At 53.9% G+C, this 16,349-nt stretch overlaps 4 protein-coding genes across 4 annotated transcripts; 3 read left to right on the top strand and 1 right to left on the bottom strand.

Annotated features, from left to right (window-relative positions):
• Window positions 1-7,000: 7,000 nt before the first annotated feature.
• BDP55DRAFT_259987 (triose-phosphate transporter) lies at window positions 7,001-8,893 on the top strand. Its single transcript, XM_060566334.1, has 4 exons — window positions 7,001-7,412; window positions 7,550-7,725; window positions 7,866-8,088; window positions 8,292-8,893. The coding sequence occupies exons 1-4, from the start codon at window positions 7,149-7,151 to the stop codon at window positions 8,709-8,711; spliced, it is 1,083 nt and encodes a 360-aa protein (XP_060434985.1). The 5' UTR covers window positions 7,001-7,148; the 3' UTR covers window positions 8,712-8,893.
• A 966-nt stretch (window positions 8,894-9,859) lies between these two features.
• On the top strand, window positions 9,860-11,545 carry BDP55DRAFT_626967 (uncharacterized protein; the record flags this gene model as incomplete). Its single annotated transcript, XM_060571692.1, has 1 exon — window positions 9,860-11,545. The coding sequence occupies one exon, from the start codon at window positions 9,860-9,862 to the stop codon at window positions 11,543-11,545; it is 1,686 nt and encodes a 561-aa protein (XP_060434986.1).
• A 2,691-nt stretch (window positions 11,546-14,236) lies between these two features.
• BDP55DRAFT_541720 (3-oxo-5-alpha-steroid 4-dehydrogenase) lies at window positions 14,237-15,241 on the top strand (the record flags this gene model as incomplete). Its single annotated transcript, XM_060568247.1, has 2 exons — window positions 14,237-14,804; window positions 14,853-15,241. The coding sequence occupies 2 exons, from the start codon at window positions 14,237-14,239 to the stop codon at window positions 15,239-15,241; spliced, it is 957 nt and encodes a 318-aa protein (XP_060434987.1).
• A 20-nt stretch (window positions 15,242-15,261) lies between these two features.
• Window positions 15,262-16,139, bottom strand: BDP55DRAFT_542001 (calpain; the record flags this gene model as incomplete). The annotated part of the gene is made up of 3 exons (XM_060568271.1): window positions 15,262-15,627; window positions 15,704-15,943; window positions 16,014-16,139. The coding sequence occupies 3 exons, from the start codon at window positions 16,137-16,139 to the stop codon at window positions 15,262-15,264; spliced, it is 732 nt and encodes a 243-aa protein (XP_060434988.1).
• Window positions 16,140-16,349: the final 210 nt, after the last annotated feature.

Below are 16,349 nucleotides of genomic sequence, written 5' to 3' on the forward strand. Positions count from 1 at the left end.
AAAGTAGGTAACGAACCAATAGAACACCTAAGGGCTGGCAGTAACGAGGGTAAGGAAGGAAAGTAGAGAAGAATATGCACACTCTCAAGACTCGAGGATCGTCGTCGTTGTTAAGGGGTTGGAGGATGAAAGGAAAGAGAAGAAATGAGTGGAAGAGGTCGACTGTGGCAAGAAATGCTCGGTGGCAGATGGCGGATGGAGATGGGCGGGGAGTTTTTTTCCTCCTGGGTTGAGGGTCAGGAATTGCCAAGGCCAAGTGCCAAAGTCAGTATTCCCAAGAGCTGTCAGGTCAGGTCAGAGGAACAAGAGACACCCGCTGCCGCCGGAGCGCTCCTTTCTTCCCACCCTCGTGGTCGAACCCCTTGGTCTCAGTATCGTCTACTTTTGTCTTGGGGGGGCTGCTCTTCTCGGTAAAGACTGACGTGTGGGTGGTCAGGCGTCGACGCGAGAGAGAGAGAGAGAGAGAGAGAGAGAGATAGAGACAGAGAGAGATGGAGAGACACGCGCAGTCGACTGATACAGCTGTGATTTGAGCCGCACTAAGGTCGAGGTGGTGAATTCCAGTTCAGGTACCTCTTGATCTTTGGGACAGTGGACTAGACTCCGAGAGCGCGTCGATAGTCCTGCAGAGTCCGGGGAAGAAGCGGCGGAAAGGAAATTGGAAGCAGGGTCTGGCTGTGTGGACCAACTGCACAGGATGATTCGTCCAAGATTGGATTGGCCGGGCGGAAGTCTCGAAGGGGGGAGGTCAAAAAAGAAGAATAATAATACAGGACGGAATAAAAGGGAGAATTAGGGAAGAAAGAAGGACGGGCCCGGAGTGACGACGACTTGGAGGGGCCAAGATTGAGCTAAGACCAAGGTACTTTTTTTTTTTTTTTTTTTTTTGAGGTTGTTGACCAAAGTATCAAAGTATCCGTACGGATATTGGATTGTTAGGTTGTTGTTGTTGTTGCTGCGGCGGTGCGGTGTCCCAAATGATCCATTTGTTCAGCGCATGGCAGGAAGGAAGGGATGGGTGGGCGGCACTAAGATGGGGAGGGCGTCGGAGCGGGAAGCAGCCACGCAGCCCCAAGTGAGTTGCGGAAGGAGGCGCTGATAGCAGATGCAGGTGCGAGGAAAGGTACGGAGTAGGTACTAAGGCAAGGTACCTTCCTCGGACAGCAATTAGGGGGGGAGAGGGAATGTGCAGCGTGGCGTAGCGGGACGCCGGGACTAGCGGAGAGGGAGAGGCTACCGTCCGCCTTTCAACACTTGACTTGAGCGAGGTTAGGGAGATATTTGATTCAGGTCGGATGCCTTATCATCAGTTTGACCGTCACGTCAATCTCATTCTCATGGTAAGGTACGCATGTCTTGAAGAGTTGATAGACAGGAGGGAGTCCCTCGCATCCTGAGCGATGCGAGGAGAGGGGACACGCACACAGGCGTCTCACAGTTGCCGTCCCGTCCAGACATTCTAGCGGTGCTGCGGTGGCCGTCGCATGGCATGGGCTGGGCTTGTCATTGTTCTGTGCTCCGTACGAAGTACGCCGGTACGCCAGTACGCGTGTAGGAAATAGCCTACTGGGTCCAGTCCAAGGATCTTGGGGCCATCAGAATATCAAGCCATGCCGCCATGGGGAGGCACGGAGGGGGGCGCTGACAAGCGCCGGATGGCATTGGCTGGCTCAGGGCCGGGCTGACGGTGACTGTCTGATGTTGGTGGTTCAGTCACCAGTGGGAGAGAAGTGGGTGATGACCCAAGATATCAAACTTGCCGTGTCGTCCGGCTTGGATGCTTGGTATCGCCGCATCGGTGCCGCATCGGTGACGGTTGAGACCTTAGCCGTGCTGCAGCCTGGCCCTGTCTCGTCTTGTCTTGTCTTGTCTGCAGCAACATGGCGGCAATCAACTGACTGATTGACTGACTGGCGACCTTAGCTCAGCAGTGTGCAGCTGTTCGTGCTACCTGCAAATACGCACAGAAGTTTCCCAAAGTCGTACGGGGTACTGCTCTTGTTAGAGTCAAGACTCAGACAGAGTGACAGACAACCCTCGTCCCTGGTGGCCTTTACTTGGCGCATTGCTTTATTTTCCTACCTTACATCGCTCGCTTGCCTTACGCACGGCAGCGGACAGGGAGCAAGCAACATGTTGACCAAGAATTCGAGACTTTTCCATGGAGTTGGGCACTTGGGGCAAGCCGCGAAAGGGAGGGCGCACTGTCCCTGAGTCCCTGACTGCCGTCGTCGATTGTGGCTGTCCCGGAAGAGCCGTTGGGGACAAAAAAGACCAAGTTTTAGCACCACAACTGTGTAACACCGCTCCCGCCAAGAGAGGCCGCTGCTAAGTGGCTGAATTTCCAGGTTGTCTGAGATGGGCTACCGACCGTTACAGACGCCACCGCCCTCGTCGATTCGTCCGTTGCGCTCCCTTATTGCTTGGAGAGTCTTGGACTTTTGGAGTAGGTAAGTATTGTTGTTCTGCTGTCACTTCTCTTTCTGTGTCTCTGTTTCTCACCTGCCGGTCGGTACATAGCACGATTGTGCGCCGCCTCGTGGATGGATACTTGGTCCTGAATATTCGTAGACATTGATGTATGGACGCTGTAAATTGCGAGCGGCACTTGTATCTCCACGACGGTTTCATTGTGTAAATCTACCTGGCGCAAGAAGCGAAACTGTGGATTGGGAAAGAGATAAGATCTGGATTGCGTGCTGAGGTAAGCGGGGCGACGTCAATCTGCGGTGTTGCGAGCACGAAGTGAAAGGAAATAGAAAAGATGACATAATGCCCAAGATACGTAGTTTTCTACATCGAACTGGGAGTGTCTCCGCCAGCCAGGTCACACCGTCTCCACCGCATCCCGTCCGTTCCCCCTTTCCACTCCCACGGCGCAGCCACAATTCTCCTCCACTTCATTGCTGCAGTTGCTGTCATGAGCCCCAGTGTCTTGGTTCGACGTGCTGCTTGTGCTGGAGCTGGTGCCATGCTTGGCTCAATCATATGGTACTTTGTTGACCTTTGCTTCTTGTCGTCATTTCCCGCCCTGCATCTCACCTCAGCCAGTCGCATCCAATGTGGTTGAAGCCTGCTTCCCGCTCGGTTTTTTTTCTCGTGTGTCTCCTTTGCTTGCCTGCATGGCTTGGCTCTGTGGCTCTCCCCTATTTGCCGTCGCCTTCTCATCACCTCTCCACCGCGCTTCCACCGTTCCGCTCCTCCCCAAAAAGCCAAGGGAGGGAACCAAACCCAAAATAAGAAGGAAAGCCTGGGCATCGCCAGACTTCGGATTCATCGGCTCGCTTTCTTGTCAGCACACCTCACCTCCTTGCGGCGGGTGCAGGGCTACAGACGAGAGAGAGCGAGGACAACTTGAGACAGGCATCGCCTTGCTGCCACGCGCACGTCTTTCTGTTCGGGGCCCTGCCTTACGCAGTACACTCACTCGCAGTACCCTACCTAGGTACCGTATCTCCCTTACCTAAACCTAGAGTGAGACCTGCCAAATAAACCTCCCGTGCCATGACAGGATACACGGTAGAGCACTTACTGATGATTCTAAATGGGCCGAAACCTGTGTGCAGCCGCAGACAGAAAACGAATTATCCAGATAGATTACTGCTCTTCTCCGCCGGCAACCCCTACATCATTGCTACTTGTACACAGTACCTCGTAGTCTGCTGCTCGATCTTCGGCTTGCTCGCTCCCATTTCATCAAGCTAGATTTTCCCCTTGGATGCTGGACCCTGCCGAGAGCCGCATTTAAATGAGATCGGCCAGTGATAATGACTCTCTTACCCACGCGCTAGGAACGTATACCTGAGTGTTCGTGACGAGCACCCAGTACTGGAGTCGCTTTACCCCCACTTTTTCGCCTGCTTTTCTTTTGGCTTTTTCTTGATATGAAGAAAGGACGACGGCTGGAGTCTTTGGAGAGTCAGTCTTCAAAGTCTGTTCAGAAGCTCGTGCATGCGCAAGCCTTGTAGCTCCTCGAACTGCGTAGCTTTGGATATGAGGCTTTTTAAGATCAAGAATTGATAACAACGCAACTAGATGCAATCATGCACCAGCGGCGGCCGCACAACTGGAATCATCTGTGGAATTTCTCCAAGTGATCCAAATAGACCAGACTCGAGACAAAAACAGGACCCGCCGCCTAAACGCAATTAAACGTGTTCTAGAGCTTGATGGACTGATCCAGTGATCCTCCCAGACTCACCTCAGAGACTCAGGTCCCTCCTCAGCTCGCTGGAGCCGGAGCTTGCTCGCCAGCTGGGTGTAGGTATCCAAAAAAAAAATGCTTCCATTCCACTTTATCCAGGTTTCTTCATGATTGATCCGCCGACCCCGGCCGGGCACAGTCCCACGCAATTGGCCAACCTGGTGGCAGGTATTTGCCTTTTCCTTCCTCCCCCCCACCCCTTCATGATGTTCTCCCAAGTTCCCTACTCCAGTAACCCCCCGGTCTGCCATAGATAATTGCTGCCCTTCCTCCAATGGAACCACCTCCCCGGTCCCTCATCCCGCAATTACACTGTATCTGGCTCCTCCCCTTTATTAACTGGCTCCGTTTCGCTAGGTACTTACCATAGTACTCTGTGGCCCCCCCTCCCTTGCCGTCCGGCCGCACCAGGATGAATCAGGGCCCCAGGCTTACGCGGCTGCCAAGGGGGGTTATGGGGGCGCTCTTTTCTTCCCAAGACAAGCTCACTTCGGACGCGAAATCCCACCCGCCACCGCACTGTACGACTACATTCCACCGCACCTTGGACCCGTCGGCCTTGTTCATCCAACCCACCACTCACGGAGCTTTCAACCACAGGTTGAGTGCCTTTCACTCTTTCCCAGACCCGCGAGGCCCTCCATCCCCCCGCCAGTCTCCAGACTAGAGATGAGGATAGATGACGATGATGACCTGGTAGCCACTGATCGATAATGGAGACTACTCTTCAAGCCCTGTCACAGTGTCCCGCCCATCTAAACCACCACCACCACCTCATCCATGGTGAGTGTGAGCACACCCATTGTACAGATAATCAACCCGTGAAGGCAGAGGATCCGAATGGGAAACACGGGACATCCGCTCTACTTAATGTAGAGCAGCTGCCAGCACGCTGCAAACGAAGCGGCGTCACGGTGAGCCTGTCGGTAGAACTGAACTTATGAGAGAGCCCGGCTACTAGCTGCTGTTTAGCTCAAACGGGCGGGCAGATAGATTCCCTCACAATGTACATCACACACCACACAGGCGAACCGGCGCCAGCGCCAGCGCCAGCGCCAGCACCAAGCGACAGCAACAGCGCGAGGCCGTTCGAGAACGACGGGGTCGCATCGAGACTAGACCAGCCGAACCGGCCAGATTTTGCCGATGTAATTATCCCCAAACGCGCAAGCTTGGGTTTGATAGGCGGTTGACATTCAGACTTTGAGTTGTATGAAGTGTGAGAAAGCGTTGCGTACGTGAGTGAGCGTGTCCACGACGCCCTCTGTCCACTATTGAGTATCACTCGTGACAGAGATGCCGTATCGCCCGTATCCCGTGGCTGAGTCTGCTCTCGCTCCCTTACAGTGTACACACGTCGTAAGCTCTCTCTCATATGAGGTGAGGGGGGGGACCTAAGTGTATGAGATGAGAAGCCGCGATGCTGGGTTTCGTTTCCATTCAATAGACTCGGGAGAAACCCAGACAGATCTGAGAGACCCCTTACCTACGGAGTACACTGCTACTCTACGTACGGATAGTGGCGGAGGATCAAGTCTTGTTTCTGACTTTTTCTGTCTCTACGGAATTTCGTGGTGTGCTACTCGTCCCCCAGAGCTTCGAGGTACCCTTACTGTTTGAGGAAGCTCCCTTGGGTTAGCCAGACTAGCCAAGGTACGTGTGTAATTTATCGTGTGCCGGGGCCGGGAGATGGTTGTAATTCACCAGCTCACTCAGTCACTTTACCTACCTTGCTCATTCGGTCAATCGTTCACTCATTGCATTCTCACTCACTCACCATTGGAGGATGCACCTAATGTCTATTATTGGGGAGCACTTGGAATATGGTATTCTTATCCGTATACCGTGCACCGTACGGCAAATGAACAAGACGAGGGACTCGAAAAAAGGAGAACTGGCAGTGAGCAATGCCGCCAGCCGAAACGTCATTGATGCCAAGCGCGGAAGCGAGAAAGATGCCCGTTTGAGTATCTCGGCATCCTCTGCTTCCTCTTCTTGTCCTTCCACCCCGGTGGGTCATGTCTCCTCTGCCATCCCTCCCTCCCCTCTCCACCCTGTCCTGTCCTCAATCCCGTGTGTGTTCACTCTCTCTGAGATACTCAGTCTCCGTACTCCGTACCGTGCATCCCACTCCTATTCCCACCCTCTCCTTCACCTAGGTATCTATCTGTCTTGCCGTGTGCCCGCCTCACCACCAACCACCACGTCCACCACTCACTTGACTCCCATTCCTTTTCTCTCCACACATCCTTTCAACCCTTCCGGTTCCTGTCGTTCCCTTTCTAAAACTTACCTTAATCCTGCCCTGCCCCCCTGTTCCCAGACCCTTCTGAATACATTGCTGCATCGGATTTAGCTGACGCCTCGCAAAGCCCGCGATCCGAAGTCTTGGGTTCATTTACAGCCTGTTCCACTGAGCAAACGCCCCTGCCTTGTACCTCCCGCCTCTGTTATCCGCCCCCCATTACACCACACACCTCACTTACCTCCATCTATCCAGGTCCCTATTTTCTTTTATTCTTTCTTCCTTCATCCATATCGTCAACCACACTCCTTCGATCGCTCTGCCTCTCGTTCGGACCTCTTTCTCTTTGATTCACACTTTGTCCCATCGTCCGCAGCCGTTCCTCCATTCGTCGCTTGTTAGTCCGAATTTTTTTTTTTTTTAAGCTCGACTACTACCTGACGCACGCCCGTTTACCGCCCAAAAGCCCCCCCGCCCGCTCGGGACCGATCTACGTCGTGAAACCAGGACAGTCGTCAGCTTCTCGACCTACCCCCTAAGCGACAGGGTACCTGTGGACGAACACACGGTCTCTAAACAAATAAACGAAAGAGGATTCCAACACCTTGCGACGAAAACGGGGAAAACCCAAAAGCTCAACCTCTTTTTCTACGACCCAACGCCAAAACCCACTACTCCCCCGACGACCCTTTGGAAGCAATGGCGGAATCCAGCAACCTCAAGAGCGAGGCTCGACGGAGCGAGGAGGGCCACGGCCTCCTCAACGGCGATGAGAAGCGAATCGAAGAGAGCTACGATCTCGAGGCCAACAGCACTGCCGCCACCGAACAACAAGCCAACGCCGACAGAGTCCGCAACCCCGTCGAATACACCATCTCACCACAGGTCAAGTTTGGCTGGTTGAGCGCCTATTTCATGTTCAGCTTGGTTTTAACCCTCTACAACAAGTTGATTCTCGGAGCGGTATGTGAATTGCCTCTTATCATTGCATTCGCCACCACCGGGTTCTCGTCAGAATTGTCGAGAAAACGAACTACCAGCGATGAAATGATGAAAAAGAAGTACCCTCCTCGATGAGCTTCCTCTAATTTTCATCTTAGTTCCCCTTCCCGTGGCTTCTCACCTCACTTCACGCCACGTGCGCGAGTTTGGGTTGCTACTGCTTGCTCCAATGTGGCTACTTCACCATGTCCCATCTGGGACGCCGCGAAAACCTCATTCTCCTCGCCTTCAGCTTGCTCTTCACCACCAACATTGCTGTGTCTAACCTGTCACTGTAAGTGACCAAAATCCTTCCTCTTTGGGCCTGTTCTGTGCTGTGCCGCATGATGGCGCACATTCCGCCCGCAGCTCCGCCGCCGGAAGGGGCGGAACTCGAACAAACTCAACGAGCAACGATGCTAATTCACTGCGCAGTGCCATGGTCTCCGTGCCGTTCTACCAGGTCCTCCGAACTACCGTCCCCGTATTCACGGTTCTCATCTACCGCGTTGTCTTTGGTCGCACTTATGAGAACATGACCTACCTGACGCTGGTTCCCATCATGATTGGTGCTGCTCTGACCACCATTGGCGAGTACACTTTCACCGACCTGGGTTTCCTTCTCACTTTTGCGGGCGTGGTGCTTGCTGCGGTCAAGGTACGTTATTTTGGGTTTGCCCATCTCCCGTCCATCATCCGAAATCCTACGCTTTGTCGAGTTTGCGGAGAGTGGTCCCGGCGACTCCAATTGGGTCCGCCATCTCCGCCCTTTGCGCCCTCTGAAACTCGTCCAGCAAACCTTCGTCCCATTTACAGTGCTACTATCAATGCAATTCCAGTTGCTGACGAACATGTTAACAGACCGTCGCTACCAACCGCATTATGACCGGCCCCCTGGCCCTCCCCGCTATGGAGGTCCTGCTGCGCATGTCGCCCTTTGCGGCTATGCAGTCTTTGGCCTGCGCCATCGCCGCCGGCGAGCTCGGAAACCTCAACACCATGCGTGTGGAGGGCAACATCAGCCTCGCCACCGTTATCGCTCTTCTCGGCAACGGCATCCTCGCTTTCGCCCTCAACGTTGCCTCTTTCCAGACCAACAAGGTCGCCGGTGCTCTGACGATGAGCATCTGCGGTAACCTGAAGCAGTGCCTGACGGTTGGCCTCGGCATTATCGCCTTTGGCGTCGAAGTCCACCTCTTCAACGGCTCCGGCATGATTCTCACCATGATTGGTGCCGGGTGGTACAGCAAGGTCGAGCTCGACCGCAGAGCCCGCAAATAAACTGGTCCAAATAGACTGGCGAGCTGCGCAATCGCTGCGCGTGTAACGAATATCAGTAACGGCCGAATATCACATAGAACCGGGCGCAGGCAGAGCCGGGTCAGCCTGTGAGGGTGTTGGGTGTATAGGGAAAGCGTCTGGTTGTATCAACCACAGGAGCCGCGGTCGACGCCGTCCACTACCACAGAGCTACGGACAGGATGATCTGCCGCACATCGTGGCGTCGGGAAAACCGGATGAGTAGGGCGGCGCCGGCGGAAGCCGATCAAACCGGCGTCAAAAGCCGGAGCGCTTCCGCCCTTCCGTTACGGAGTTTCCCTTGCCGACGCACCGCACTCTGGACAAGATGATGCCGCGTGTAAGATGGAGGAGCCGAGTGCACCGACGAAACAAAGCATGCATGCCGCGGCCATAGGGTTCGCGCATCGATTTATACCCTTCGCATGGAGTAAAGGAAACGGGCATAACCACGGGATGTTTTTCATCAAAAAGGGGCTAGGGAAAAACTTCATTTGTCCTCTAGACACCCTGGCCTTTTTTTTTTTTTCTTCTCTTTTTCTTCATCCACTTCTAAATTTACCGACAGGTAATAATACAAACTTATCATTCAAAGACAAAATCTTCATATTGCCTCTCCTTTGTATTTATTTGTGACGTGAGGCAGTATCTTTCCAATCGCCATCCTGAGAACAAGCAGTGTGGTTATTCCCGAGGCTTAGGTGATGGTCGAACGGCCTAGTCATCTGCAAGACAACACCCCACGCGGCCGCATCCCGTGGGTGAGTGGGTGTGGTCGGAGTTGTTCATCCCCCCCCCCTCCCTCCATCTCCTCATACTCTGTTTCCCCGACAAAAAAGGGCCATCTGCTGCAGAAAAACCATACACATACGCGCGCTGACCGAGAAAAGCAGGCGGGAAAACCAGCTGATGGTGCCGTCATGTGAACTCAATTGGACCATCTCTCTCCCCTCCCCCACCTTTTGACTCCAAACGACCTCTCTGACGCAAGCTGAGGAAAACATATGATAAACAAATGGTCTGTCGTCTAAAGCCCGCACGTTAACTCGCGGGGTTTTTTCGTAATGGTCATTGTAAAATAGCATGTTGGAAACCGCATTGAGAAACGAAACAGAAAAGAAGAAGAAATCATGTCGATTGATACCCGATCCCGCAGAGACGAGAACATTCACGTCGCTGTTAGCGGTACGAGGCAAGGAGGCGGGTTGGCTTCGATGATAACATCATTTATACACGATGCCGCAGGTGGCCCGGCCCAGGACTCCGTGAGCAAGGATGCGGATTTACAACACAGTGATGGCGAAGACATCGAGGCCAAAAACGACGACGACGACGACGACGGCAAAGTCGCCGCATTCCTGCGACGGAACGGACTCCATCCCTCCGCCATCGCAGCAGCGCACGAGTTCGCGCAGTCGCTGTTTCCCGCCTGCGACGTAAAGAGGGTACCGTTTCAGGGGTACTGTTCGTATACGCTGCTCCTGAGGCCGCTCCCGCCCGGCAGTAGTCGTGTAAGCCACGAAGCGACGGGACGGCGGCGGGATAGCGGGGTCGAGGCTGGTGAAGGGGCCGGTGGAGGGAGTGTGGGAAGTCAATGCGGGAGCGAGGGCGGTACGAGCTGGAAGAGCAGTGGCAGCGGCGGCGGCGGCGGCGGCGGCGGTGGAAGACTCGTTCAGTTCCGGCCTAGGAGGCACGGTATCGATGTTGAGATTTGCGGCGAGGCGAGGGGTGTATTTGGGGATGGGATCGTGCCGGGCGTGGAGGAGCTTGGTGTCTTGGAGGGGTTAGAGACGACGACGACGGCGAGCCGTGGTGGGAGGGGGAGGAAGGACGGGGAGATGTGTGCATATCTCCTGGAGAGGGTCGGCGGTGTGTCGTTGACGGGGTTCAGGGGTATGTGCGCCGGTCTGGGGACGGATCCGAGGGCGTCGAGGCGGAGGCTTGTAGCGGATCTGGCTGTTGTCTTTGCGGATTCGTGGAGGGGCAGGCGGGAGGTCTTTGGGGGTGATGGGAACGGCGACGGCGTCAGGGGTCGCGTGGGAGGGAGTTTGGCGTGGCGGTTGGAGATTATGGAGAAGGGGTTGCCTTTGGAGTTTAGGGCCGTTGTGAAGGAGGTTAGGCGGGATTTGGGGGATATCGAGGGGTTGCCTTGGGTTGTTACGCATGGGGACCTCGTGCCGGATAACGTCATGGTTCATCCGCCGCGCGAGGAGGGTGAGGGCGAGGGCGGCGAGGCGTGGGTGAGGCAGAGGCTGGGGTGGGGGAGGGAGGAGAGGGCTGGCGGGCTGGTTGGGCTGATTGACTGGGCTGAGGCGGAGTGGTTACCGTTCGGGGTGGGGATGTATGGGCTTGAAGAGGTGTTGGGGGAGGATGTTGTCGTTGATGGGAGCAGTGATGTTGACTGTGTTGGCGGTGTAAGTGTTGCTACCACCGCCACGACTACGACGACGACGAGGTTCGAGTACTATCACGAAGCAGCCTCCCTCCGTGCACTCTTCTGGGATGAGGTCGGGCGCGTGGTGGGTGATGAGGAGGTTATCCGCCGGGCGAAGAGGGCTCAGGTTCTCGGGGTCTTGCTCTGGAGGGGCATTGCCTTTGATGATGGTACGCTGGGGAGGGTTGTGGACGCGGAGAGGGACCCGTGGGACTTGCAGAGGTTGCGTGCCTGGGCCTTTGAGGAGGGGGGGCTCGGGTTGAGTCGTGGGAAGCATGAGGCTGAGGTAGTTCGGGGGAGGAGGAAGGGGAAGAAGAGAGGTGGTAGACGGTTGTTGAAGAGGGTTTTCGGATGGATCAGAGGGTGCTTTAAGGGGTTGTAAGGTGGTCGATGTCGGTGTTTGATTGAGTAGATATAGATTGGGGTGGCTAGACTACAGAGTTTCGGATCATGTATAAGGGCTTCCAAGACTCTGAAACGAAATCAACGGAGTAGTCTCTGTTAATAAGGCATTGCGAGCGTCTGGCTGGGAATGCGGTTTCGACGTGAACTGATGGAAACGAAACAGAAACCCCCTCTGTTCACTCAGCTCACTCAAAACTAGCCATGAGTCAGACTGCTCACTCCTCCAGCCTTCTCATAAATTCAATGACAACCTTTCATGCAATGCTAGTTTACGCTTGTCTTTATGTCGTGGTGCCAAAAATCCGTTCAACGAAAAGGTGAAGATAAACTTCGAACGCTCATTATATTCTTTGGACAGAGAGGGGGAAAAATGGTTAAGGACAAGGTTCATCAGGCTGTGGACGAATTTCTCGTTCTTCGGCGTTCATGTTAATGGAAGAGTTCCAACTTCACTCCCGTCAGCAGCATCTCTAGTGATCAAAACGGTTGTTAGGTCCGTGGAGAATTGCTGACAAGCAAGGACGACTCTGGAGTCACTTTCTTGATTTCACGAGTATTTATAAGAAGGTAGCAAACGCGTCGTTCGTTTTGCCCACGTTTCCATATTGTCAAGGCTAGTTGATGTTGTGTACATGTCCAGGTGTACGCGTGGGACTGTTCCTCATGTACGAGGCCTCGGAGGACCGAACCGATACTGACTCTGACCGATTGCTATTGAGTGGCTAGATATGAGGGCGTTGCACCTCCTATATTTCTCTATCATTTGTCGACATGAGTGCTTTAGCTTCATCCCAAAACAACTCAAACAGAAGCGGAGGATTAATCACATCACTAGACGAATATATGTATGGATAAATGTCCATCTCTTGCTTCCCATGTAATGTCAAGGGCCATGTCCCGAGATCAACGCAATCGCCGAAATCCAATCTTGATGACCGGGAGAGTAGCTCTCGTGCCACTCTCCTCTGAGACCTACGGAGCAAGCTATATATTTTGGACATACCGTCACACAGGTCTTCGGCGAGATCATCGTCTTGTCCCGAACATACCATTACACATGTTTCTAGTTTTAGTAAAAATAACCTCGTCAACTGCACATGACCGCCCAAATCCCAAATCCGAACTCATCAACCGTCCCTTTCCCCCCGCTGCCCCTTTCTGATATCGTATATCCATGCCCAGATCATCATACTTATTAGCCAAGCCCCTTCAATAGACTAACTAGACTGACTACCTCTATACTGCAGTAGATCAACTAGCTACTATCTTTCTTCTATTTGAACGAGACCGCTACAGCACAATGGCGGGTATGAACACGTATCACAGGGTGACGGACACCATGTCACGGTGGTCACGATCCACAAGCCTCGCATGAAAGAAGAGAGTAATTACCTCACGGGCATCACTTGAGAGGCAAAAGACTAACTGAAGACGTAGCAGAGAAGACAAAAAGTGAGCAAGGGGGTTGATTTCAGCGCAGTCTCGAGTCAGGAAAGTGTCGTTCAACGTCACGGAGTATGTAGGTCGTGAATCGGGTCGGCTAGATGCAGGCTGAGATGCGGGTAGGAAGGCCAAGTGTCAAGGTGCAAAGGGATCAGTAACCAAAGAGGAGAATGATAAGGGAGGCTGTGCTTCGATATTTCGTGATGAGAGATGAGGAATAATCTGAATTTCGAGAGAACAGGATCCTCTTATATACGCAAGATCAAGTAGGTAAAGCGAACCGCGCTTCCCACTTCATTGATACGACCCGCGACCCCGCGCCAGCAACGCAGGGCGAACCAGGCGGACCAAACGCCAACACACCACAAACTCCCACACCAAATCTAAGCCATGATCAGGCTGTCACTGACCGACCTCCCATCGAGTAGGTAACTCATGCATGCACCAATGTAAAACGGAACCTGCGCAAGGCCCTGTTCAAATCACATTCCCACTTCCCTCATCTACATACACCCAGAATTCCCTCCCAGCCCGCGACCCGCGCCGTCAAAAAAGAAAAAGAAAGCCTGCAGCCGAGGCCTCGAGGCGAAGAGACAGGCCGAGAATCGGCGTTACCAAAAGACCACAACTTTACCTCACCGCATTCCAAGTCCAACCGTAAGCCACACCCAGGCGCTTCGACACTGACGAGTCCAACCAGGCAGCTTGCAGCAGGCAGACAAGAGAAAAAGCCTACAGCCTGCCGTGATGCAGCCAGCTGGGCTCGCAGCCTGCAGAGCCGCCCGCCCCCAATGATGACTGCGCCTCGACGGGCCGCCTTACACGGGACACTTTACAGAAGACGGGAGACGCGGTCGCTAGCCTCACTTTGGCCGGGCGGAAACGGGCGGGAAGACGCAGTGTGCTGATCCTCGCTCAGCTTGCATGGGGGCATACATCTGTTTGTGAAGTTTTAGTAGGGATTGTGCTTCTGCGAGAATCGCGGTCTCGGATAAGCTTCCCGGCGTAGAAAACGCCTCGAGTACGGATATCGGGGGTTGAAATGCCCGCTGCTTTACGCCTGCAATTGGGTTCCCATCGGGAGCGGCTGGCGATTGATCCGATTGATCCGGCCCGTTACGTTGGACCGTATCGAGTGAATCTGCAATAATGTACACCAAGCTACCCCTGCCCTCACCCCAAACGGCAGCTTACAACAATCGAGCTTCACATACCGGCCACGCCTATGGCCTCCCTTTCGACCACGATGGATGCTCTCCCAGCCTTGACGCCGGCCCAATGGTGCCAGGTATTCTTCGGGCTTTCAACAGCAGCAGTACTGGCCATCCAAGTAGTCCCAAAGACAACTCAGCGTCTTCTCCTCGACTACGGCGCCCGCTCACCGGCCAATGCCACCGATGACCGGACGAAGGAGGCCACTGGTCCCAAGGATATAGACTTGTTCACCAAAGCCGCCAAAGCGGTGTCGTCCATTGGTCAAATCCCACACTCGTGGTTTATGCACTTCTACGTCGCGTCCGTTGCGGGTTCGGCCTTCTGGGCATGGCAGTATCTTCAAAGCGGTTCAGCCATGACCTTCATCGCTGCTCGGCAAGCGGCATCAGGAGGTCCTTCTACGAGCATCGAGCAGACGGTTCTTGTCTGGACATTGATGGCGCTGCAAGGCACGAGAAGGTTGTACGAGTGTCTCTTTGTAATGAGACCAGGGTCTTCCAAGATGTGGTTCGTCCATTGGCTGCTTGGATTGGGTTTCTATCTCTGCATGAGCGTATCCGTCTGGATCGACGGCTCAGGTGAGGATGTTCATTTTCCACTTCAAGATACACACTCACCTTTCCCAGCTGCCTTGAGACAAGCAGCAGCGCCGAATTTTGAGAGCCTGCTGTCGCCTGGAGTCGTCATGGGGACCGTAGCGTACCTTTACGGCTGGACTAATCAGCATAATTGCCATAAATACCTGGCCAGCCTCAAAAAGTATTCTTTGCCGGAGCAGGGCCTTTTTCGGTACCTCATCTGCCCTCACTACACTTGCGAATGCCTGATCTATTTGGGCCTTGCCATAATAGCCGCGCCAAAGGGCTATATCGTCAATCGCACCCTCATGGGTGCGCTATGGTTCATTGTCGCCAACTTGGGCACAACAGCAGACGGTACCAAGCAGTGGTACGCACAGAAGTTTGGCGCTGAAAAGGTCGCCAGTAAATGGAGGATGATACCCTTTGTCCTCTAGACACACTTGCGCCTCGAATGCTACTTCTTTCCAAACAAGCCAAACTTGGCTCCAAGCTTCGACACCTGCATGACATCCCGATATGTAAGGCTCGTCCTGGTTGCGCGCGCGCTTCGGCCGGCAGAAAAGTCATCTTGCGAACGCAAAAGGTCCCAGTTCACAATCGTGTCGGCAGAGAGCTCAAGGTCCTCCTCGATATCGGCAATGCCGTGGAGATAATCGGTATAGAGGTCGTCGGTAGTGATAAGGAGACTCCTGGGCTCCTGTAGAATGCGTCCCACAGGCTCGGGGTCCATGACACCATCTTCCTTGGTTTGGTATAGGTTCAGACATAGACTTGCTCCAAGACTGACAGTGCACACAACTGGATGATAGGCAGCCCCGTCCTATAGCCAGTATGAGATTCAAAGCTTTTCACGTGAATACCTACAATGTACTCAACTTATGCGGCATGATTCCCACTCCCGGAGGGTACTCATTTATTAGCACGTGGTTCGGTCGTTTGTGAGGACTGCCAGCGAAGAGATTGGATGAATGAGGATCGGCGGCGAGAGGTAAGGAAAGAATTCGCGAGATCACAGGCTCTTGCAACCACGGTGGTAAGGGAGCATCGATCAGCTTGTTATTGACGAGATCGGACGGCCACGTTTGGAGACGTCGATGAGTCAGTTGCTTCCAGCGGGGTTTCGGTGCCTCAGCTATCTGTTGGTTGCAAGGGCAAGTTAGTCACAGCTATGCGTTGACGGACGTCGTCAAAATAAGTTTCCGGTACCTTTTGTAAGATTAAGCGTTCCTCTTCCTCTGATATGAAGTCTGCAATGTAATAAGAGGATGGCGGAAGCTTCTTGACTCTGACGTCGTCGAGGGAGGCAGGTAAGTTCACGGTTCCCAAAGGCATATTGGCGGCTTCGCCTCGTAGCTGTGTGGTCGCAGACGTTTGATAGTTGGGACACAGGTGGTGTGATCTGGCGCTGCGCCCAACTTTATGGATGGGGATCCCAAACGAAGTGACGTGATGTTGGATGTTGAGGCCGGGAAGGCCAGGTACGTCGAAGCTTGTCGCTGGTCGGCACGAGGTGTGCGAATGTCGTCGACGTAAGATCCAAGC

Source organism: Colletotrichum godetiae, assembly GCF_030913485.1.
Source record: "Colletotrichum godetiae strain CBS 193.32 chromosome Unknown BDP55scaffold_4, whole genome shotgun sequence".
Classification (NCBI taxonomy): Eukaryota; Fungi; Ascomycota; class Sordariomycetes; order Glomerellales; family Glomerellaceae; genus Colletotrichum; species Colletotrichum godetiae.